At 40.3% G+C, this 23,284-nt stretch overlaps 1 protein-coding gene and 1 long non-coding RNA gene across 21 annotated transcripts in view; one reads left to right on the forward strand and one right to left on the reverse strand.

Moving 5' to 3' along the window:
• Tbc1d5 (TBC1 domain family, member 5) overlaps window positions 1-23,284 on the reverse strand; it is a 516,940-nt gene that overhangs the window by 166,033 nt on the left and 327,623 nt on the right. For 18 of the 19 annotated variants that reach the window (XR_010054624.1, XR_005488952.2, XM_063267576.1 and 15 more), the window contains one exon: window positions 6,927-7,069. Coding sequence is in view for 17 of the 19 variants with exons in the window: in XM_063267576.1 (XP_063123646.1) it covers window positions 6,927-7,069 (143 nt within the window). In the remaining 2 variants the exon portion in view is untranslated. Of the gene's footprint in view, window positions 1-588; window positions 5,610-6,926; window positions 7,070-23,284 lie in introns of those variants that run through there. The other variant, XM_039084058.2, reaches the window with a different exon arrangement.
• The window catches only part of LOC120094782 (uncharacterized), a 34,673-nt gene continuing 24,705 nt past the window's right edge, over window positions 13,317-23,284 (forward strand). For both annotated transcript variants that reach the window (XR_005489443.2, XR_005489444.2), the window contains exons 1-2: window positions 13,317-15,029; window positions 22,126-22,276. This is a non-coding gene — a long non-coding RNA (uncharacterized LOC120094782). The remainder of the gene's footprint in view (window positions 15,030-22,125; window positions 22,277-23,284) is intronic.

Raw genomic sequence — 23,284 nt, forward strand, 5'->3', positions numbered from 1 at the left:
GAACAGATAGAGCATATAGGAATTTTATGGCAATAAAATTTCCATATGATTTCCTCATGGTCGCTAGAATATTAATGGGGTACCTCCCTAAAGGCGCATATGAAAAGCTTTGACTGTAGTACTGGTGGATACTATGAGATAGTCTGGTGGGAGGTCATGAGATCAAGGAGCTACAGTCTTGAAAGAGACTGTGGTAGTTAGAATAGAATGGGCCTTGGAGGCTGATGCATTTGAAGGCTGGGCTCCCAGCTGGTGAGATTATTTGGAATGATTAGGAGGTGTGGCCTTGTTGGAGTAGACTTGGCCAACAAGGTATATCAGCAGGGGTGGGTTTTGAGGTTCAAAAGCTAAGATACAGCCTTTCTCTCTTTGCTGCCTGAGGATCAGGATATAAAGATCTCAGGTACTGCTCTAGCACCAGGCCTGTTTTCTTCCTGCCATGATGACTGTGGACTATCTATCTGTAAGCAAACTCACAATTAAATGTTTCCCTAGATAAGAGTTGCCTTGGTCATGATGTCTCCTCATAGCAAGAGAAACAGACCTCGGCCCACTGTCTGTCCTCCTCAGTCTCCCTTTCTCTCCTTCTTGGCTCCTCATAACATATGTTTGTCTCTTCACTTGCTCCTTTGTTTGTGTCATTAAGTTCTAGCATGATAAACTTACTTCACCCAATAACTTCTGCTTCCCATGCACTTGCCCAGCCTGGTTTATGCCCACCTCTCCTGCTGTCTCCTCAGTCCGTGCGTGAGGAGGAGTGATGCCTCCCCTAAGCCTGCCCTCTTCACCTGCTATTGCCCTTGCCCCCTTCACTATAAGGTGGGAACCACTCTTCCTGCATCTGTTTCAAACCTTTCCATAAAAGTTCTTTCTCCTTACAGTATGCACCTACACATTCACTAGGTCCATTTTACAGTGCCATATGTAAACTGCGGTCTGGTAAATAGTAGTAACTTGGTAAAAATGTGTAATGGTTATTCCTGGTTGTCAACTTGACTATATCTGGAATGAACTACAATCCAGAATTGGAGGCTCACCTGTGATCCAGATCTTGAGGCTGGAAGACACAAGCTTTTGACCTGGTTCTTGGCATGGAGATCTTGAGGCACCATGGCCATAAAAAACTTAGGCCAAGGCAAGGTAGATCTCTGAGTTCAAGGTCACCCTGGGACAAAGCAAGTCCCAGATCCAGGCGTGATGGTGCACACCTTTAATCTGGGCCACACCTTCTGCTGGAGACCTCCATAAGGACATTGGAGGAAGGAAGACTCACTCTCCTTTGCCTGCTTACACTTACTGGCCAGCATGTATGGTTAGAATCTACTTGTACAGAAGACCAGCCGAAACAACTAGACTCATGGGACTGAGCGACTACTAGATTCCTGGATCTACAGCGCCCATTGCTGGGTTAGTTGGAATGCAGAGTGTAAGTCATCACAATAAGTTTCCTCAATATAGAGATATATTCCATTAGTTCTGTGACGCCAGAGAACCCTGACTAATTCAATATGTGTTGAAATACTTCTTACTTGAATAAATGGTTGGTTAAAAATTGCTTTCCTGCTATTTTCTTTGTTTGAGGTTTCGGTGTGGCTGGCTCGCGCGCTCGCGCGCTCTCTCTCTCTCGCGCTCTCTCTCTCTCGCGCTCTCTCTCTCTCTCTCTCTCTCTCTCTCTCTCTCTCTCTCTCTCTCTCTCTCTCTCTTTCAACCTAATCTCCTTTTCGTATTGTTATTCTTGCTGAGGGACCCACGGAGAACCAAATAAAATCTTACCTTCCTCAACTTAATTTTCTAAGAGAGTTCCTTCCCTTCGCTAACGTGGCCATACTGGCTAAATCTACAAGCCTCTGCATTCTCCTCTGTGGCCACGGCTTTCTGTGCTTTGCCTGTTTCCACCCTGGTTCAGTCCCTTGCTAGTATACATTCCTTGTAGTCATTTCCAGGCTGTGTTCTTGGTTCATACATCCTAAGCTACTCTCTTAAAATGCACTCAGTGTCCTCCACCTTTACCTTTACCCTAATTAATTTGAAGGTGGGCTAAGCCTGTTCAACCATCTTCCTCCTCCTCTGTTTCTGGGACTCCTGGGCACAGTCGGGTGTTCCCACAGACTGTTGTCTCTATGAGCCAGCCCATCACAGCTATTCTAGGCTTGAGGTGGTCAGTCACATGCACTTCGGCTATCAAGACTACTCCTACTCTTCCTCTTCCACAGCACTGGGATTTTTCATTTTCTCTTTTCTTTTCCTATAAACTAGTCTATTTATGAGACCAGCCTGGTGCTTCCTTCTCAGATGAGCTTTACTGCGGTCACACAGCTCATCTTCCACACAGTCTTCCTGTTAGGGCTCTCGTTTCCTCATTTACTTTCTCCAATAGACATTTGTTTAGAAGCCTATTATGCATTAGGCCCTCTTCTAGATACTATATTTAAAAAGGAAACCAAGACAGACAAAAATCTTTCCCTTCACTGAAGGAAAGAAATGCACGAGGTCATTTTTCTCTTCATAGACACAGTCATGAATCAGTAGAAAAACAGCACTGATTCCTGAAGGAGAATTGATACATTCTCATCAGTGCTCCTATATCTTTCTCTTCTCTTCTCTTCTTGAAAAATTGCTGAATATATTCTATCTCTATGTTCTTTATTAGGTCATCTTTTTAGTTGGAAAGTAATGTATTTACAACATAATAATACCACGGTTCTAATCACGATAGCAAGCAAACAGAATCAGCTTAAATGTCCATCAACAGATGAACGGGTAATAAAAATGTGCAACGTATACACAGAAATTTTTATTGTGCCACAAAGAAAAATGAAATTATGAAATTTTCAGTGAACTGGATGGGATTGTAAAGTATTATATTAAATTAGATAATACAGACTCAAAAAGACAAGCTTCATATGTCCTCTCTCATATATAGATCCCGTCTTTGGATTTTTATATATATGTGTACTTACATGACTACAAAGAATGTATACTAGCAAGGGACTGAACCAGGGTGGGAACAGGCAAAGCACAGAAAGCGTGGGCACACAGGAGAATGCAGAGGCTTGTAGATTTAGCCAGTATGGCCACGTTAGCGAGGGGAAGGAGGTCTCTTAGAAAATGGGGATGGGTGTGCTTAGAATCCAAAGATAAAGAATAGTTCTTTGGGGGCTGGGGATTTAGCTCAGTGGTAGAGCGCTTACCTAGGAAGCACAAGGCCCTGGGTTCGGTCCCCAGCTCCAGAAAAAAAGAACCAAAAAAAAAAAAAAAAAAAAAAAAAAAAAAAAAGAATAGTTCTTTGAGGCTGTAATACAAGCCCTCCTCTTCTAGTCCCTACCCTTGCAGATTTAAACTAGGGTCTCTTGTGTCCTGGCTGAATGTTCTTAAACGGGCCTACATGTCACTCCCACCTCTCTTCAACACCAACAGTAAGAGTAGAGTTCCACTTTTGCCCACATTCTCTTTGTATGCACTATACCTATGTCAGGTGGCCGTGGGAAGCATTTCAAACAAAAAGAGGGAAGTATTAATAATTGCTACGGGATAGCATATATAAACCAAACCAGCTCAAACAGACTATTATATAATGATGGCCTTATTCCCCATTGTTATGGTTGAAATAATGAAGATCTCTTAATTATTTGTAAAACTCTATTTGTCTTGATATTAACAATGACATTAATGTTTTATGTATTCCAGTAAATCTTCTCAAATTCAGTATTGCCAAAGCTTATAACACATAAATTCCTAACAGTTGTTTCCTATTCAATTATCTAGTCTCTGAAGATCCCAAACAGGAGACTGTTCTAGATTTCCTGTTCCCTTTACCTTTTATATTTAATCATTAAGCCACACTAAACTGAGTTCTCTATTTCTCTATTGCCTCCGCTTTGAGTGCTTGGGTAGCTCTGTGACGTACACATTACAGCCGACTGTCGTGACCCCTCTTGTTCTCTTCTCAGTTGTGTCACTAGCTGTATTTCCTTGTGCGTACTCTAGTCATGTCATGCAATCTGAAGGAACATATATAGCCAGCGAGTACCTTCTGACTTAAAGTTTATGTTTGTGTTGTCTGTTTTTTCTCCCTTTCTTTTTTACTGCCTCTCAAGTTCAGCCACAGGCAAGCATCTCCAGGATAAGGGTAACCTTAAATACTGAATACGCACTCACTCTAGCTTCGGGAGGTGCTGGTTGCTGTTATATTTGATACTGACGTGAATAAATGACAGCATCACTTTGGTACTTTTCCACATGTGCCATGTTTTACAGAGTCATCAATAGAAATATTAAAAATGTGTAAGGGCTTCAGCTGTCAAAAACTTGCCTTGTTCTATGAAATTAAGAATAGATGTTAGAATAAGAGACATGATCATTGCATTAAAATATACGGGTTATGTGACAAAATTATGAGAAGAGTAAACCTTTAATTGTTTAGAATTTCAGAATATCAGAATGGATTTCAATAGTTGTCCAAAACGGTTTTTCTTTCCCTAAGAGAAGGTTTTCATTCTTCTTTTTTGCCACTATAGAATGCGTACACCTTTAAAAGGGAGACAAGTGTTGGGTGTGTATCACATCTACCCAAGCATACTGTGTTACTGACCAGATGTCCCTTCTGATAACCCCCATAGTCTTGTATCAGTAGTTCTGGCTCCAATGGAAGGAACATTCAATTTGTCTCTAAAGAAGCCCACAACGGGGAGGGAGGGAGGAAGGGACAGGGGAGGGAAAGGGGATGGGGAAGGAGGGAGACAGGAATATGATTTGGTATTGGGTTGGGGAAAAGGACTGAAGCCCTGAGGGCCAGCAGAAAGAATGGAAATGGGTGACCTCAGGAGGAAGGAGGTTTGGAGGACCTTCTAGAATGTACCAGAGTCCTGGGAAATGAGAGACTCTCAGGACTCAAAGAAGGGGACCCTAGATAAAATGCCCTACAGTAGGAAGAGGGAACTTATTGAACGCACCTCCAGCAGAAAGAGGGCATGAAGTGAGGGCATGGGGTTGCTATCCCACAGTCAAAGCTCTGACCTATGATTCTTCCTGTTTGAAGGAAATGCAGGGATAGAAATGGAGAAGATTCTGAGGAAAAGAAGGTCCAGTGACAGGCCCAAAGTGGGATTCAGCTCAAGGGGAGGCCCCAAGATCTGAAACCATTACTGAGGCTATGGGGCATTCACAAAAAAGGGACCTATCATGACTGTCCTTCAAAAGATCCAATAAGCGGCTGAAGGAGTCAGATGCAGATATTTGTACCCAACCAACGAACAGAAGCTGCTGACCCCTCTGGTTGGATTAGGGAAAAGCTGGAGGAAGCTGAGGAGGAGGACGACCCTGTAGGAAGATCAGTAGACTCAATTAACCTGGACCCCTGAGATCTCTCAGACACTGGGTCACTAACGAGGCAGCACACAGCAGCTGAGATGAGGCCTCTAACACATACACAGCCGAGGACTCCTGGATCTGGGCTCAGTCAGAGACGATGCATCTAATCTTCAAGAGACTGGCGGCCCCAGAAAGTTTAGAGGTCTGGTCGGGTGGGTGGGGTGGGGACACACTTGTGGAGACAGTGGGGAGGAGAGATGTGTCAGTGGGGGTGGACTGGGAGGAGAATAAAATCTGGACTGTAAAAGTAAATAAAAAAATTTAAAAAGTAAGATAGGATTGCTTCCAAAACTCATTTAAAACTTTACAACTCTAAAAATCTTATCTCCAAATATATTCCAAATAACCATGGTTGTAATATCCACATATGAATTTAATGGAAATAGTTACACCTATAGCAAATATATAGCCAGTCTCCTAATGTTAAATAAATGAACATTTTTTTAAAAAGAAGTCCAAAGTACTTGACCTTCCACACATAAAAAACAAACATGCCCTCCCCCACCCCAAAAATCTTTGCAGTTTTTGGAGAAATTGTGGTTACTCATAAATAATATTGAGGGAATGAAAACAATACAACTTTTAACAGAATATTAGCTTGCCAGGGCAAAACAAGGGCATCTGGCAGGAGGTGTTGTGAGAACAAAGACGGCCGTCTGGCAGAGCAACAGTCACTGTTACAAATGCTCCTACTCTGAAAAGAGTTTTCTTTCCCTCTCTTAACGCTATCAGAGCACATAGTGCAATCTTTCCTATTATATGTGACTTACAAATCTTGCTTGGGAACTGAGATTCCTCCTGAGATGAAAAATAATTTATGGTATTAATGAAATCTAAAACATGCTCTGATGATTCCTATAAGCTGAGGCCATGCCTTTCTGGCTACAGTAAACACCCTCAGGTGGTTCTGAGGAGACAAGAACACATCTACCACTGAGTACTATATTAAGGAATAAAATTTGTTAAAATATAACTGGGCAGAAGTCAGATACTCCAGATTTACTTTCCCATTGGCAAGATACTGGTACTATAGCAACAGCGCCAATCTCCTCATAAATATCCTTGAGTACTTGCTACATGTCAGAAGGTGGAGCTCTAAACATATTGAAATGTTGGTTTTTATGCAGTCCACATGTGTATGTAACAGGAGGACTGAAACAGGAAGAAAGTGTTTAGAAAAATCCTCCTAAAGAAGACCCAGTGCTCTGAGGATAACATTGCCCACATCTCCTAACATGTACAAGGTTCACTAACAGAAAAGATGTTCAGTGATTTCCTGTGACATTTCAAATATTTCCTGTTATTACAAATGTAGGTATACGTAAATCCAACAATGAGATATAAAGTACATTTATTTTATTTATTTATTTTTTTTGGTTCTTTTTTTTTTTTTTTCCCGGAGCTGGGGACCGAACCCAGGGCCTTGCGGTTCCTAGGTAAGCGCTCTACCACTGAGCTAAATCCCCAGCCCCATAAAGTACATTTAAAAGGCAAACCATTTTTGGAAAAACACGGTGACCTAGTGGGTAACCTATGGGAAAGTGAGAAATACTCACGAGCGTCTCGGATGTAGAGCAGCATGGCCGTGAAGACATAGTCAACTAGACTCAGGTGGAGGCCGTCCGCAAACAGGGCATCCCAGACCACCAGCAGGTCCTGTAGAGGGAACTCTCTGCCGAACAGCAGCCGCACCCACCGTCTGCACAGAAACCAGCACATGTGGAGAGCAAGATTCTGATAGTGACCCTTTCCTCATGAAACTGAACAACGCTACAACTGTCTGACTGAGCAGTCACAAATAATATATATTAAAATACAGAATGATTTGAATTTTAAGAAAGCATCATGTATCAAAACAAAACACTGTAAAATTGAAATTTTAAGTTTGTAAAGTTCTATGCATGGCCATAGGCATTACATATTATTCTACGTGTAAAACACGAAAAGGGAACTTGGAGAGAACAAAAAATTTATGTATGAAATAGAAATCTCAAATCTTTCCTTCCCTTCCCCCTGCAAAAATAAATAAATAAAAAAAAAGGATAGGAAAAATGACAAACATGTGGTCAACACAGTGCTGCACGGCACGGAGGGTTACTCACTGGAAATACAACTTCCCAAAAGTTCAGCTTCTCTAATTAAAACTTAATGTTAGGAAAAATCAGTATTCTTGTAGAGTTTTGGGAGGGTCAAGTAGTCAAATATACACAGTTACTGAGACACTGAAACAAACATTACTAATTATTTTTTGGCCTGAGATAGTTATCGCTAATCACTTAGGCTATTTTTCAGGAAATGTTTGCATGTTGATTTCATGCCCAGGTCATGAGTACACAACGAAAGTGAGTAAGCAGCTAGGGCACTAGACAATGCTGTATGTAACTGTATAACATAAATGGTGACATGGCCGTAGGTTTCCCACAATCCTAATTAAGCAACTAATATCATTGTGTACAAAAACATTTAAATTTGGTTTGATATATTTTGATTCCTTTTTTTCTAATTTTATGCAATAGGGGTACAATTCTTTCACACTGTCTTTCTGCCATGCATTTCAGGGAAAGTTCTATGCAATTCTGGCATATCCCAGAGAATTTGAAAATGTGAATTTCTAGCACAAGCACATAATATAAAAGACAATCTTTCAAAAATTATATTTATTATATATAAGTACACCGTAGCTATCTGCAGACACACCAGAAGGGGACATCGGATCTCATTACAGATGGTTGTGAGCCACCATATGGTTGCTAGGATTTGAACTCAGGACCTCTGGAAGAACAATCAGTGCTCTTAACCGCTGAGCCATCTCTCCAGCCCCCAAAAATTCTTTTTTTTCCCCTTTTCTTTTTTTCGGAGTTGGGGACCGAACCCAGGGCCTTGCGCTTGCTAGGCAAGCGCTCTACCACTGAGCTAAATCCCCAACCCCCAAAAATTATAAACACACACAATTAGTGAAGATCTTACTTCTTTGCAAAATTTGAAATAGAATGCAACTGTCTGGAGGTTAGCGGCCAACCCCTCCAACTAAACCCAAAAAACTATGCTCCAAGAGTGTTAAGGGAAAAGCACAGTTGTGACAGGACAATCTCTAACTGCATGCATCTATCACCACAGTTACTAGAAATCATCTGATCGAACATGTTCACATTCATATTGTCAAGACTTTTTTTCTAGACTGTATTTTCTACCTCAGCTATTACTTTGTTTTTCATGAAAAATAAATGCCTAGGTAAATATCTTTAAATGTTATAATAATTTATACAATTTTTAGTTCATTTTTCAGTCTCAGTGAACATCTAAAATAGTCACTAACAAATGTATGTGTTAAGAACATATTCATCTATGTGGGTTAAGAACGAATTACTTTACTCTGCACTTCCACTTCTTACAAATTACCAAGGCTAATATTCACTTCCCCCAAAAGAACAAAATGTGACTAAATTAAATGGTTACTGTTCTAAATTATGAGGAATTAGCTGGTCTTGCGGGGTGTGTGTGTGTGTGTGTGCGCGCGCGCATGTGTGTGTTACCAGCGATGAGCAAATTGACAAGCATCAGTACAGAGAGTCTTAGATACATAAACATCTCAAAGGACAGAGACACTTAGAATGTGCTTACTCGCAACTGTTTAACTGACACAACTTGAAAGTTCCATCAGTGAATAAAATGAATGAATTTAATACAGGACAGGAAGAAAATATCAGTGTCTTCCTTAGCATTTCTTACAGTTTGAATTCTTATGTAAATTTTAACACAGTATTGCTAACAATAGAGTAGCTTTTTGCCTTTTTAGGAACAATTTATCTCTATGACAAAATGTCAAATATTGCTCAACCTTCTCTTGCAACATTTCTGTGGCTGAGGGCTGTATTAGCTTAGCTTCAAAATAAGCTCACAGGCACTGCATGCGTCTGTGTCTAAGTGCCAACCTCCTCCCTCACACTGAAGAGGACAGTGCTCGTCCCCTCTTCCCACTGTCCAGACTTAACATCCTCAGAATTATGTACAATTACATACATCTTCAGCATTTTTATCTTCAGTGTGAAGTCCATGATGTGCTATTTTACAAATAAATTTTGCTTCTTCATACATGCTTTATTCTGCCAAAATCTCCTCTATAATCCCAGAATTAGGACCAATACACAAGTAAAGTGGGGGAGGCTTGGCCAGAGATGACGCACCTAGGGAGAGGGAGAGGGTAGACCTGAAACGTTCTCTGCCAAGTCCTTTCTCCACTTCTCTAAGTGCTCTACATGATGTTCACCAAGGCATGACAGGTGACTGGAAGGCCATGCTCCTGAAAAGCAAAGGTCTAGCAGACGGAAACACAAGAATTGATCTTAATAATAGTGGCACAAAAACTGTTCAGGAAGTGAAGGGAAATTTAGAAATACAAGATTAAATGTGAATTTAGAAATGAGAATTAGAAGAAAACATGGGTTACAGCTAGATATATAGTATATATATAATTTTTGATTCATTCATTATGTATCTACACCATGAATATAAAGTGTGTGTGTGTATGTGTGTGTGTTGTGTGTGTATGCATGCATGTCATGACACCCATGTTATAATCAGAATACAGCTTTCATGAATGAGTGCCCACCTCCTTCTGCTCTGGGACCTGGGATAGAATTCAGTCCCCCAGGTTTGTGCTCTTAGCACTTTCTATCTGTTGTGCATTTTGTTGGCTCAGACTATTGATTTGATATAAGATCTAACAATTTATACATGCAAATACTGAACTATAATCTCTATGCTCTGTTTTATAAACCAGGGAAATTAAGGACAAATCTCTGATCTTTAAGACTACAGAATATCCATAAAGCAGTGGTAAGGAGCTAACAAGGCCTGTATTAGTAACCACTCTAATCCAGATTTACATGATTACGAATACGAACACTCAAAACAAAAACCTTCATGTGCTGTTTTGGGCTTTTCCCCCCACACATTTAAAAGCAAAGGGAAAAAAAAAATCAGTGCTTTATGGAATGAGTTACTTTAGATGTTATTTCAGTAAGCTTTTATATTCTTAGAAAGGAAAATCTACTTTAAAAAATGAGGCCTTATAAAGAAGTTATGTCTACAATTAACATGCTTTTATTGCAGTTAAAAATATTTAGTGAGTGCTAAGTTACACTTAAGGGTGGCATTAAACCTCTCTTCCCTAAAGACAGTTCAGCTTAATTGCTTGATACCATTACTTAGCTTCTCAGAGGCAGCACCTGAAGACAGCAGTGCTCACATACCTCATGGCATGTGATGACATGGCGTCCTACTTCATCAGAGGGACATAGCAATTATAGCTGCTGCCCAAACAGAATGCTATCCCAGTATTAAAGTTAGTAGTACACTTCTCAGAGATATGACAGTCTTCCTGTGTGTGTCTCAACCTTCAGTTCTATATAATGACACTGTTTCTCCCAGGGGCTCATTAACTACTGATGGTGTTATTGCTTGGTGAATGGTGCATGGTAGCAACAAGAGGAAATTGATTCACAAGAATGACCAACTTGAAGTTTAAATAAGCATAGCCAACATGGTTATAGAGGGATATAGAATAATACATATATATACATAGATACATATATATATATATTTATATATTCTTTTCTACTTTTATTTTCTGTTACTGATCATTTTGAATGCGGCATGGGTATCACAACCACACAAGAACAAGGTAGGAAAATGTATCCAATTTCATTTAAAAAAAAAAACACCAGGAAACATCCTAGCCCAGCATGGCAGAACAGTCCTTCACTCTCAGTACTTGGGAGGCGCAGACAGGCAGATCTCTGAGTTCCAGGAAAGCCTGTTCTACAAAGAGAGTTCCAGGATAGCCAGGGATACACAGAGAAATCATGTATCAAAGGAAACAAAACAGCAAGAAAACAAAATAAAATAAAACAAGCAACAATAACATGTCAGACTCTTGCTGAATGATAAGATATTAATTCTGGGTTTTGTTTTCTGTTTACAAGTACTCTTCAAAACCAGCAAGTTTTAAATACTGCATGATTTTTCTGGAATAACACACAATTTAAATTCTTTCAGTATCAGCTAAAAACAAAAGCCATGAAACTATCTGAGGTTTAAAACCTATTTGACTGAGTTTAGCTAGTTTCCTTGTAATTCTTTTGAAATGATTTGATTTTGAGTATTTACTTCCCCCGTGAAAAGAGTCTTAAAAGTTGTAGTTATTATAGCTAGAATCATAAGACATTTTTTAACTTTAAGTCTTAGGTTTTTGAAAATTAAAATCATAAATAATGTATGGCAAAATATCTTCAATTATTTTTCTAAAATTTCTGTAGAATACATTAATGGACGATGCTTAACCTACTTTGCTTGGTAAGTTTTTTTTTTTAACTAGTTCTAGTAATTCATACATAAATTGATATACAGAGCAATAAACAGATGGAATTATGCTGCACAGGGTAATAATGCTTCCTCAACAAACCCACAGTCTAACAATAAAACCCATGGCAGGACTTGGAGGGACTGCAGTGAAATTGACCCGGAAGCCTCCCTAAGAACTAGATCTCATAGTATCAGAAGATGCTATTAAAGCTGCCAAGGAAAACAAGCCATCGGTAGCCACTCTCAGCTGTAAAGTCTACAAACCACAATGCCCAGCATAGTAAGACAGACCCATGACACAACAATGGCAACTTTAGCTTAGGGATAACAAACAGCTATCTAATAAGACTTAAGGCATGCTCAATAGGGGAGAATTCATGCCTGGGACTATATATAACCAACTACCCATGGATAGAGGGGGCACAGACCCTAGAGCAGAAATATAAGTCGGAATGACTTCTAACGGCATTTTAAATATTTATCTTTCTACCCACTGATAAGTGTTTTCACCTCTCATCAAAGAAGCTGTGTATGCTGCAGATGCAGAAGGAGCTTTCTATAGAGACCCAAACCAAACCAAACCAAACCAAACCAAACCAAACCAAACCAAACCAAACCAAACCAAACCAGACCTAAACCCAAACCCAAACCCAAACCCAAACCCAAACCCAAACCCAAACCCAAACCCAAACCCAAACCCAAACCCAAACCAAAAGTGAAATCACAGGGCATATCCCAAGTAGTCCATCTATAGTGCAACCCTAAGGCTCTGAGAACACCACAGAGGAGGGATGACAGTGACAGTAGCACTTGACATGTCAATGTGGATAGAAAAAACTTTACAAGTCTCTACTCTTAGATAAATATCTGTAGGGAATAAATGGCTCCCAAGAGAGGTACAATCCATGAGAGGCAGTAGAGAGGGGTTTTATTGTTGTAAAGAGACACGATTACGATAACCACAGCAACTCTTGAAAGAAAAACCATTTAGTTAAGGCTGGCTTATAGCCAGCTGGGTTAGTTCATTATTATCGTGGCCAAAAAGAGTGGTGTGCAGGCAGACATGGTGTTGGATAAGGAGCTGAGAATTCTGTAACTTGATCCTTAGTCAGCAAAATGAGACTGTGTACCACACTGGGCATAGCTTGAGCATATATGAGACCTTGAAGCCTGCCTACACAGTGACACACTTCCTCCAACAAGACTAACCCTCCTAATTTTACCACTCACTATGAAGCAACTATTCAATCACATAAGTCTATGGGGGCCATTCCTATACAAACCACCACAGGGCACAAGAAGATTTGGAGTGGGTAAAGAAAGAGGTGGAAACATGTAATACAATAATTGAGAATCTTAGAAGTCCTTTGCAAAAACAAACAAACAAACAAACAAACCAGTCTGAGTGGAAAGTCAGCCTTATGTATCAACATATAAATATCCCCTGCTCTCCACTCTACTGGACAAACATCCCATATCCAGTTTTCTAGGTTTCTTAGAGACACGTTGCCCCCAAAGCAAGCTGGAAGTAGTCAGAGATCACAATGACCCTATTCCTGCTCCACTATCGCTTCTAATTTTTCTTTTTAATTAAATCAAAACGGGGGAATGTTGGTATTCTGTCTAAGCTCTACCCCCCACAGATACCTGGGAACAGACCGGTATGCTCCGCCCCACAGTTGCCTAGCAACAGTCAGATGTGCCAGACTCTGTAAGAGGCTGCTTGCCCCCTCCTTTCCCTCTTACTTCTCTCTTTTTGTTCTTCTCTGTTCTTGCCCCCTTCACCCTTCCCACCACATGCCCATGGTCGGCCACCTTTCCTCTCCTCTCCTCTTCTTTCACTAAACCTTTCCACGTGGAACCATGTTGTCTTGGTATGTACTGTCCGGGCATGGGCCGATATTTAAACAACAACATTGGTGGCTCGCACTGGGTTTCTGATTTCCCTGTGACTACTGCTTCCCCCATCCCCACCTCTCCTGCCAGCCCCCAACCCCCAACTGGCGCTTCAGGCCAGCCACAGCAGCAGCAGCAGGAGACTGAGGGGATCACTACTGCTCCTCCTGCACTTGTCCCGTCATTCCATCTACCTTTGTATCCATCACCGAGGCTCACACTGCTCGACATTGGATCGCTATGTCTTTTAGGCCTCCACCACCACCTTCTGACTGCTATGAGACTCAAGACTTCGACCACATGAGTTACTGCTTCACCTAGCTCATAAGTCAACTTCTCCGTGACCTGCTGCCTTCCATGAAAGGTTTTGCTAGTTTTTGTCACCTAGACAGGTCTTACCCCACGGTTCTACACTCCAGCTACCAGATTTTGGGCATAATTTCGGCACACACACACCGCCTTATTGTTAGGCTTTTTCCAGTTGGCAGGGATGACTTGCTTCCTGGGATGAAACTTGGCCATTTTTTTCCTGGGGTTCCAGGAATCTCCTGCGCTAACACACTCTCGATAGGACCTTGATCATTGGGCAGAGCTTCTCTTGAGAGTTGCCCCTCATCCCTCCCCTAGCTCTCTCAGATGACATCCCTCTAGCTCTCTCAGATGACAGGAAATCCCAGGTCTGGGTGGGAATGCTTTCTGGCAGGTCCGAGCCTCTAGGAATCTGAGTGACAACTCAAATACCTGGCCTTGGCAGAATTCTTCCCATTAATTTTCCCTGTGACGCCAGTGGAAATTAATTGGTGACTTTCCCCAATGGGAAATTTGAGGTCTTTGACTGTACCCCCCACATACACCGTTAGGATGTCTTTTGGAGAATTCCAAAACTTTAAAGTTAACCCCTCACCTGAAGACATCAAAATTGATGCATCTATGCAATAATGTCTGGACCCAGTATTCATTAGACAATGGTTCAAAATGGCCGCATAATGGCACTCTAAATGCCTCAAATTTACGGGATCTTCACAAATACTGCCAGTAGTCTGGTAAATGGAAAGAGATTCTTTATGTCCAATCACTCATATATCTTCGCTCTAACCCTCTCTGTGTTCCTCTTGTAACCCCATCCAACTCCTCTTAGCTATGAAACAGGCACAAGTTATAGAACTCTGATGTAACCAATTAATATAGCCCTAAGTCTTCTCAGAAGTCTGGTAATTATTAGTATATTTAAGTTTGTGACAGACAGAAGTTCCCAAAGCCTTTAGCAGTTTGCCCCACAAGGTCTCAGAAGACATGAACATAGCTTCAGCAGTCTGCCTGGGTTGTGCTATGACAACCACGGAGGGACACAGTGGACAAAGCTGGATACCCTCAGAGTCAGATGATTTATCTAAATCAAGGTAAGTCATTTCTCATGCCACACATATCCATTCCATAGAAAAAACCTCTGCATCTTCTGGACTCGAAAGTTGGACTGACTCTGCCCAAGTTGCCATGAAGAGCCCACGGGGAACGATTGGCTGATGGACACTGTCATGTTTAAATAATACACGACTGCTAGATTATGGTTTATTCTTCCCCAGATTCTGACTACACTGACAGCTAACATAACTGTAACTTAGCAACTAAGAAACAGACCTCTGAACTCAGTTTCTAGCAACTAGTTCAGATGTAAGTTTTCGAAGATTTAATCCGTTACTTCCTCACCTAAACTAGGTTTTCACTGACTAATGCTTCATGTTTCCTCTTCTTGCTTCACCACTGTCCTATTGCAGTTCTTATAAATTTGCCTAACTGATGAAACTTCCCACTATATGATCCAGCTGTAATCACAAACTCTTATTCCTTCTGCTCTACAAAAAGCTTATTTAAGGAATGTTCATGTTGTTATCTCTTTTGTAAACTTATAAGCTACAGGAAACCAACTCAGACCCACCTCTCATGGACCAAATAGACTCCACCCAGATAAGTACATCTGCCTAAAGTTCCCACTTACTACCTATTTCAAAGGGTGGGATTCCTCTAGGTTTCAAATGTACATCTAGGAAAAAATTTTCTTTCTCCTAAACAACACGCTTAATCATATTCTCTGCTGTGTGTGTGTGTGTGTGTGTGTGTGTGTGTGTGTGTGTGTGTTCTAGCATCTTGTCAAGTCCAGACACTTACTACACACAGGACAGCTCCAGAGAAGTGACCTCCAGATGTTCCAATCTCCTCTCACAGACACTGACACTTCTACTGGACCTGTTCCTTCTGACCTATTCTCAGACAGTTCCACAGAACCCGGACAACAAGGAAACAGCCAACTCTAAGACTAGACAAATATCCCCCCTCATAAATGGCACCAACCTGTCATTCAGCCTTTTGTCCTCGTTCCTGGACTTTCATACAGCCTACATGGAAGTGGCTACTCCCTTTCATCACACCCTTTCTAGTCATCTTTCTGGCGTTACTATTCCCTCCCTGACTCATTAATCTTGTCTCTACATTCCTTCAATGACAGATACAAAAAATTTCTAATCAAACTATTAATCAGTTCCTGTTTCAAGATTACCAGCCTCTGTCTGCTGAGGACTCTGATGGGAACATTTACCAAGTGGGCCCTGATGGTGAAAGTCAGCTGTACCCTGACATTGATGACGCCCCAGGACAGCGGGAAGTAGCCTAAGAGACACGGTGTCCCTATTCCCCTTTCACTATCAGCTCCCCCTCCTTTTTTTCCTTCTTTTTAATGATAAGAAAAAGGGAGATATGTTGGTATCAGAAGTTGCCTTTACCTCCAACAGCAACACCATTTGGTCACTGTTGCCATGGCAATGGCCATACATTCCCAGTAACCCTTTTGGGTCAATTCCCAACTCCACCTGGGAGTAGTTATGTCACATTCCAAATAAAAGGCAGACTTCTTCTACCCTCCCTCCCCTCTTCTTCTTTCTCTCTTTTTTTTTCTACTGCCCCTTTGTCTCGTTCTCCCATTAAATTTCTCCACATGAAACCATGTTGGTTTGGTGTGCTTTATCTGGGTGGGTGTGGGCTAACACTTAAACAACAACATACCTTCCTAATGCTACAACCCTTTAATACAGTTTCTTATCTTGTAGTGACCCCAACTATAAAATTATTTTCATTGCTACTTCCTAACTATAATTTTGCTTCTGTTATGAGTTGTAATGTAAACTTACGCTATGTAGAGGGTCTTAGGTAACTCCTGTGAAAGGGTCATTTCTCTCCCCAAAAGGCTTACCAGCCACAGTTTGAGAAGTGATATTTTAGAAGTACTGTCTACTATTATAATATGGTATTTAAAATATTCAGTAATTTTAGCACATATAACTTACCAGCACATTTGAGTAAAGCGAATGGGATGGTAAATCTTGCAGAGTTGTTCAGAATAGGACTCACTGCCCAAGAAGCATCTCATTCACTCAAGTGGGGTACAGTGGGAATCCTAAACCTGACTGAAGAGGTTTATAGAAACAGATCACCAGAAAGACTTTCTACTCTACCACATCCTTGTGCTCTGCCACATATGAGTTTCTTGGCATTTCCTGGAACAAATTACTTAAAGGCTACTATCATAGTTGAATGAAACAAAGAATTCCAGGCTAGTTGGTGATCATATTGGAAAAATTAGTTTCAGGCTTTGTAAACCTTGACTTTTAAATTATAATACAATTCCGGAGCATTTGTAAATATATTTTCTAATATATTACCATCAGGAAAAGGAATTATCAAATCAATTTTCTAAAATAAGGTGAAGAAAATTGTTAAAAATAATAGTGCACATTTTCCTTAATCTGAAACCCATTTCTAAAAAGAACAAACTAGTTTGACTTTAGTCCCAGTGGGATCTTAACCATACTGTATAACATACTGAAGGAACTTGCTTTGCATCTCTCTCAAAACACTGCTGTACTGTATTAGAAGATCAACCATTGGGTATAATACTAAGCTGGGAAATACCAGAATCTGCTTAGGGGGTGAAGGTAAGACAGCATGCATGTTTCCATAAGCATTTAATTTCAACTCCAACAATGATGAAGAGAATAGTAAAAGTGAGGTATGACAGACTCCCATCAAGAGACCTGGACAGACCATTCACTAAAGGGAAGCAGGGTATGTAGTTTCCTTTGGCATCTTAAGGACAGTCTACGGCTATATGTGCCCTCTAATGGCATCTTTACTACAGTCTATGGCTGTGTGTGCCCTCTAGGGTAATTCTCACAGATGCTTTCTTCTTCCTTTTCTTCCCTATCTGGGCCTGATGGAGAGCAGCTCCACATCTGCTAAGTGCTGCTGTTTCCCACTTAGGCACTGGTGAACAAACCTTAGCTACTGATGATGCTGATAGGAAAGCAAACCTTTCTCCAGCAGATTGCACTCACACATATCTGTAGGGGGCAATGAGTAGGCTGCTAGCATGCTCCATAAATTGGTATTTATTTCCTCCCAAGGTCAGCTCTTTCTGGCCAGGGATTTTGTAGATAATAAGCTTACACCTTATTTTTGTCCAGGCTTTGTAGATGCTCACTGAATTTTCCGCAAAGTGTCTCTCTTGTCTCTATGGGATGACTCAGATATCAAATCTCCAAGGCAACTTAGCCATCCTGGATCTTCCCTTACATTTCTAGACCACTGGTTCTATTGTACACTCAAAGCTCAAGTATTACTCAGCTTTTCCCTGTATTAAAAATGTGAAACTGTACAGTGCCGCTACCTGGGGACTTCTTAGACACGCAGACTCTCAATACTGTTTAACTAGACAAAGGGCTATTTCTTACAAGACTTTCAAGCGATCCGCATTTACATTAATGCTTGAGAGAAACTGGAATAGGGACTATACTCTTGTTTCATACACATATTTGGTACATACAATCTACTCCTAAATCCTACCATGTACTGATATAAACTATTATTTGGGAAGGAGGGAAGAGGCTGGAAATAAAGGGTGACTTTTCCAGTTACCACAGTGCTTTAACTTTAGCATGTGTCCGCTTAGCCCTGGACATCTGCCTTTAGCATGTGTCTGCTTAGCCCTGGACGTCTGCTGAGCCCCTGAACAGTATGACCAATCCCTAGAGTACTTGGAAATAGAAGATTTAGACAGAGACTGATACTGTGTATTCTGAAGTAGCTGCCAGGGCATTTTGATAATACTTGTGTGAGGACCACATAAAATGTTCTAAATTTTTAAGTATATTTTAGCTATTCCAGCATCTCTCAAACATTAAACATGTACCTTTGAATTAGTTCCCCTAGTATGTCTAGTCATTGGACCAATAACCACCACATATTTAATATATGGGACAAAAAACACGCTCAGTCAAATTTCCATTAAAATTCTATTAACCTCTAAATATTTTATGCTATGTGCAATACATACATACATATGTACATGCATTCATACATTAATTCATTCAGACATACGTATATGCATATGACTTAGGTTAACATTTGTAAGTCAATAGTTTTTAAACATTGATTTACTATGAAGGATCAATTTTCTGTCTGTCTGCCTGTCTATGATATATTAGCTCAGTGGTTTAAGAGATACTTAGCATGCATTATTTCAATTACAGTAACAGGCACACACATTCCTGTTCTTTGCCTCCTCCCCTTCTCATACAGTAAACATATGTGTGTATGTACAAATGCATGCATACTTTTGGGTAGCACTTGTCCCAGGAGGTTCCTTTCTGTTCTGGGAGAGCAGCCTACTGAGCTTCAGGAGTGGTGTAAGCTGTGTTTGCAGAGGACAAGTTTGTGGACAAGTTTCTTACTGGCTTCTTTTCATTCAAGGTCTTGCTATTTCTGGAAGGGCAACACGTTCAGATTTGTGTCAATTACCAATCTTTAATTTGTACTAGCAAAGACACTTCATGTAGCCATTGTCCCACTCTCTACTCAGGTTTTGAAGCTTTGCCTCTTTAAAGCAAATCTTCTACAGTTTTCAGCTCTAGCTTCTTCTCTTCTTCCACTGCATGGGGAAGTATTTTGAGTTCTGAAGCACTACTATGTTTGGTTATCAAATAAGCCACATGACCTCAGAGCACTGTTATTCCATGTGGAGTTACCTGGGGAGAAGTTATATGTTTCAGAGATCAGGTGTCTGTGCTGGTGTCCTAGCTCCTCCTCACTGACCCAGAGGGGCAGGGAGGTAGCAGCATGTGTTTAGCGAAACAAACAGAAAGTACACTAAGGACTTACAGTGAAAAATAAATGTCTACTTTGATCAGCTGTTTTTGGAAAGACTTCTGAAGTCCAGGATCAGAAACTGGTCTCATGGAGAGGACAAGAGCTCAGTCATGTTTAGGTAACCAAGGGCACTGAGGTATATATGCTCATAAAACAGTATGTGGGTGAAGCAACTCAAATACAAAGCAGTGGAAGCATCACGGAGCACACTCTCGTCTTACAGACACACACACTTTCACTCAACACCCATTACTGTGGCTGAGCCTTGTCTTCACGTGCTCCAAGCTTAGACACCAAAGACAGAAGCGCTGCCCCTGACCACAGCCTCCATACCATACATCCCACACCTCATTAAACCTTTTACTATTTTATATAAATTAAAATAAAAACTGAGTTATTGTTTTGTGAACTTAGAGCAAATATGGCTTTTACAAATGGGGAATAAAGTACTTTGAGGTGTAATATGGCCTGTAGTAGGCAGGAATTTTTCTTCCCACCATAGATCTGCTCTCTTACAAGAAATCTAATCCCCAAATGCAATCTTTCATGATGGGGATATTTTAATGCACAGACACCTTTTAAAAATGTCCGCATGAGCACACTGCATCATCACCATTGCCAATCACTGGACATTATCATTCCAATCAGCAGACACAGAAATGCTTGGCCTTGGGTCTGGTTATAGGTACAAAGGCCACATTGGAATCACAACAGGGCACTATCTCCATCTGAGTGATTCTTGTTAACAAACTAAAGGAAATTCAATCATGAAAGGATAGTTTTGCTTTGCAAGTGATGTGAAAATAGTGGCCACTATAAAATCACAAACCTTGCAACTACTTTTCATGTTGTATACAAGTTTAATGCAGAATGGACAAAAATTTTAAAGTTGACAATTACAGAATGTCTAGAAGTAAGTAATAAAACCCTAATTGCTGTGTATCCAAAGACTGTAGTGTAAAGAGGGTTCATAGCACCTAGGAGGCTGGCTTTTATAAAAACCGAAAACATTAAATAACACCGTTAAAAAAAGAACAACACCTGAGAAAAAAAGTTAAAAAAATATACAGGCAAAGGACATATTTCTTAGATATATAAAGAACTCACAATTCTATCACGTCAAAGAAACACCCACATTTCTAAAATAGACAAAGAGATATGCAAAGAAACGCCACCAAAGAAATGACATAATAGTAAACGAATAGGAAGATTTTCAATAATGTTAATTATGATGTAAATATAAATTCAAATCACAATGGATGCCACTATATATACATTAGAATGACTCTTGTTATTTATTCTCTTGATTTGCTTTTGAGACAAGAGTTCCCCAAGTTGGCTTGAGTGATCCTCTTACTTTAAGCTCACAAGTATCTGGGGAACAAGGCATGTACCTGGTTTAAAATGGCTTCTAAAAATAACAAAATGGTGTGGTGATAAGATATGATTGCTAGAAACTCTCATATATTGTCAATTGTAATACAGAATTGCACAACCATTTTGGAAAGAGGTCTGAAAGCCATTTGGTTGTTTCTCATAAAGTTAAACATATATTTACCAAACAACCAACTAGTTTGTTTCCCCAGGATTTATCACAGAGAAACATATTCACACAATCACCCTCATGTGGATATTTATGTTTCTAATTTGTATTGGCCCCAAATTAGAAAAAAATCCAACATTCTTTGAGTGGTTAATGTTTAAATAATCTGTGGTATATCCAAATGCTAAAATACTATTCATTAATAAGAAATGAGCTACTGATATAATCAATAACAATGAATCTTAATTGTTAGAAGTGTACCTGAATTTTTAAAAATGACAACTGCAGGCAAACGTGATTGCTAACGTTTATCACAGAAAGTGACTAAGGGGGTGGAGCAGTGGCTCAGTGGGGGAGAGCAAGGGCTCATGTGAGCCTGAGGATATTATTTGAACCTATGTAAAAAGCTGGATGTAGTGACATAGATCTATAGTTCTATACTCCTGTGGAGAGGTGGAACACACAGAGAAGCTAGAAGCTCCAGAAGGTCACAGGCCAAGAACCCTGGACTACTCCCCACAGGAGCAGAACCAGGAGACAGCCGCTTCAAACGAGGTGCAGAGAGAGAACCAACTCCAGGAACTCTGTCTTCCTACTGAGCCCCATGTGCACTGTGGCATGCATATGCACATACTCATACATGCACACAAAAACATATTTAGAAATTAATAAAAAAGTACATGCAACCCTAAGTTAATGCTAAAATTGATTGGATGAAAATGTGGAATAAATTTTATATGCCTATACTTATCTCTTAGATTACTGGAGATACTGATGTGAGAAAAGTGGAGGATATTTAAAAATCTCATGGGAATATAAACATCTTCTATAAAGAAGTAAGATGGAGAACACACAGAGAACCTGACTTCATTTCAAAATACCACTAAAGAGAAAAGCCGAGTCAAAGAGGTCAGTGCTAGTTGGCCTGGGATAGTGGGAAGGAAGGGCAAACTCGCTGTAAGCTCTGGTGCTGCTTTACTGTTGACACTGTTTTCTGCCCCCGGCCTGGGCTGCCTACTTCAGTCCTGAGAGCTTCGTGGTGCATGAGTGGCCATGCTTGTTCCACCTCACCTAGAGCTGGGACCTCCTGTGAGCTGTGAGTCAGTGAGGTTGTTTACAACTGAGTGTTCACTGCCAGATTCTTAGTCCTCTCACTGACTGAGGAAAGAGCCGTGTAGCTGTGGCTGCTGAGAAGCCAGGAACCTTGGGACCTGCCCTTTTCCTTCCTGTTTTATGTGCCATGTAATGTGTTAGAATTTATTTACACAAAGTGTTTGAGCACTTTTAAACAAATCCTGTGAATACCACCACCATTTCATTATATTAACCACTTGTATAATTCTTAAAATTAATTCTTCATAGAATAATATTTAAGAACTTAAAATATATCAACTACTGTTATAAATGGTAAGGTTTTGGCAGTAACTGTGGCAGACCAAAAAAATGTCTCTCCTTACAAGGCTGATATTTTTAGTGGGAATATGCTTCTAGTGGAAAATGATTATTGTGGAAATATTTCTTATTTTACATTCTTTATATCTGACCTGCCTTTCTACAATCCAAGCTCATTATGGATTCCAGAGTCATTCTTTCAAAGTGTCAGTCCAGTGAGGACAGCTGTTTTCAACTTTCTTTAATGGCTATCACGTTCTTACAAACATGCTTCAGAATCTGGCTAATTATTTGATCTATTTTCTACTGGGGTCTTCTTGACTTTACTGATCCTTTCTGACCGACATTTTCGCAGCTAACCACTGTGTAGGTACCTGAAATGTTCTAACCTACATTTTCTTCACTTACTCTCTAAGCTCTTGCATTCCTTTCTTTTTTTTATTAGCTATTATTTCTCTTTCTTGATGGTACCCAGTACTGGGGCACTCTACCCTTCCCAGGCACCTGAGATAAAGAATATTTGTC

Source organism: Rattus norvegicus, chromosome 9 (genome assembly GCF_036323735.1).
Source record: "Rattus norvegicus strain BN/NHsdMcwi chromosome 9, GRCr8, whole genome shotgun sequence".
Taxonomy (NCBI): domain Eukaryota; kingdom Metazoa; phylum Chordata; class Mammalia; order Rodentia; family Muridae; genus Rattus; species Rattus norvegicus.